This window comes from Vombatus ursinus, unplaced genomic scaffold (genome assembly GCF_900497805.2).
Source record: "Vombatus ursinus unplaced genomic scaffold, bare-nosed wombat genome assembly UNPS02011369.1, whole genome shotgun sequence".
In the NCBI taxonomy this organism is placed as follows: Eukaryota; Metazoa; Chordata; class Mammalia; order Diprotodontia; family Vombatidae; genus Vombatus; species Vombatus ursinus.
Window position 1 is genome coordinate 6100650 of NW_020951147.1, and position 774 is coordinate 6101423.

Consider the following 774-nt stretch of genomic DNA (forward strand, 5'->3'; position numbering starts at 1 on the left):
CCGGCGAAGGGGGTGGGGGTGAGAGGCGAGAACTCGGCGCAGCCAATCTGGACCATCTCTGGGCTTGATGGACTGTACTCAGCTCAGCCAATGAGAGGACCGCTGCTCCTTGACGTCATAGAGTTCGCCTCCATCCCCCACACGCATCCAGGTAGCCTAGAACTCCGTTCGCGCAGTAACAAATGGAGAGCGCACCGCGCCCCCTCCCACCCCCGCCGCCATTTCCTCTCTCCTCCTAACGGCTCGGGCCAATCCCGGCTCACCCAGCGCCCGGCCCCAGCTCCGCCAATCCGAGCGCTCCCATCCCCGCCCCGGGCCGACCCTCCACCAATCGGCGGCTGGCGCCCTGTCCGCTGGCCCGCCCCTCCCCGTCCCCGGCGCCCCCCTCCTCCCTCTTTGTGCGTCTCGCGCCGCCCGCCCGCCGTCGTCGCCGCCGCGCCCGCCGCGTGAGAGGAAGAAGCTCGCGCTCGCTCGCGGTCCGGTCCGGTCCGCTCGGAGGAGGCTCGCCGCCCGCGCCGCGACCCCGCGAAGGTTCGCGAAGTCGAAGCCCAAGTCGCCGCCCCGGAGCCACCGTCACCGCCCCAGCCGCCGCCGGCGCCGGTCCCCGGGGGCACCATGGCGACCGGAGCGAACGCCACGCCGCTGGGTAAGCTGCACCCGCCGGCCGCGGCCCCGCCCGGCCTCCCCCCGGGGCCCGGGCCCAAGCGGGCCTTCGAGCCGCCGCCACCGCCGCCGCCGCCGCCGGGGCCGGGGGGGAGCGGGCCGGGGCCTGGG

General features: G+C 75.6%; 1 protein-coding gene across 10 annotated transcripts in view; it reads left to right on the forward strand.

Annotated features, from left to right (window-relative positions):
* The first annotated feature begins 552 nt into the window (after window positions 1-552).
* The window catches only part of SF1 (splicing factor 1), a 14097-nt gene continuing 13875 nt past the window's right edge, over window positions 553-774 (forward strand). For 9 of the 10 annotated variants that reach the window (XM_027856273.1, XM_027856279.1, XM_027856275.1 and 6 more), the window contains exon 1: window positions 553-646. In XM_027856273.1, the coding sequence (XP_027712074.1) occupies window positions 616-646 (31 nt within the window). In that variant the 5' untranslated portion in view covers window positions 553-615. The remainder of the gene's footprint in view (window positions 647-774) is intronic. The other variant, XM_027856276.1, reaches the window with a different exon arrangement.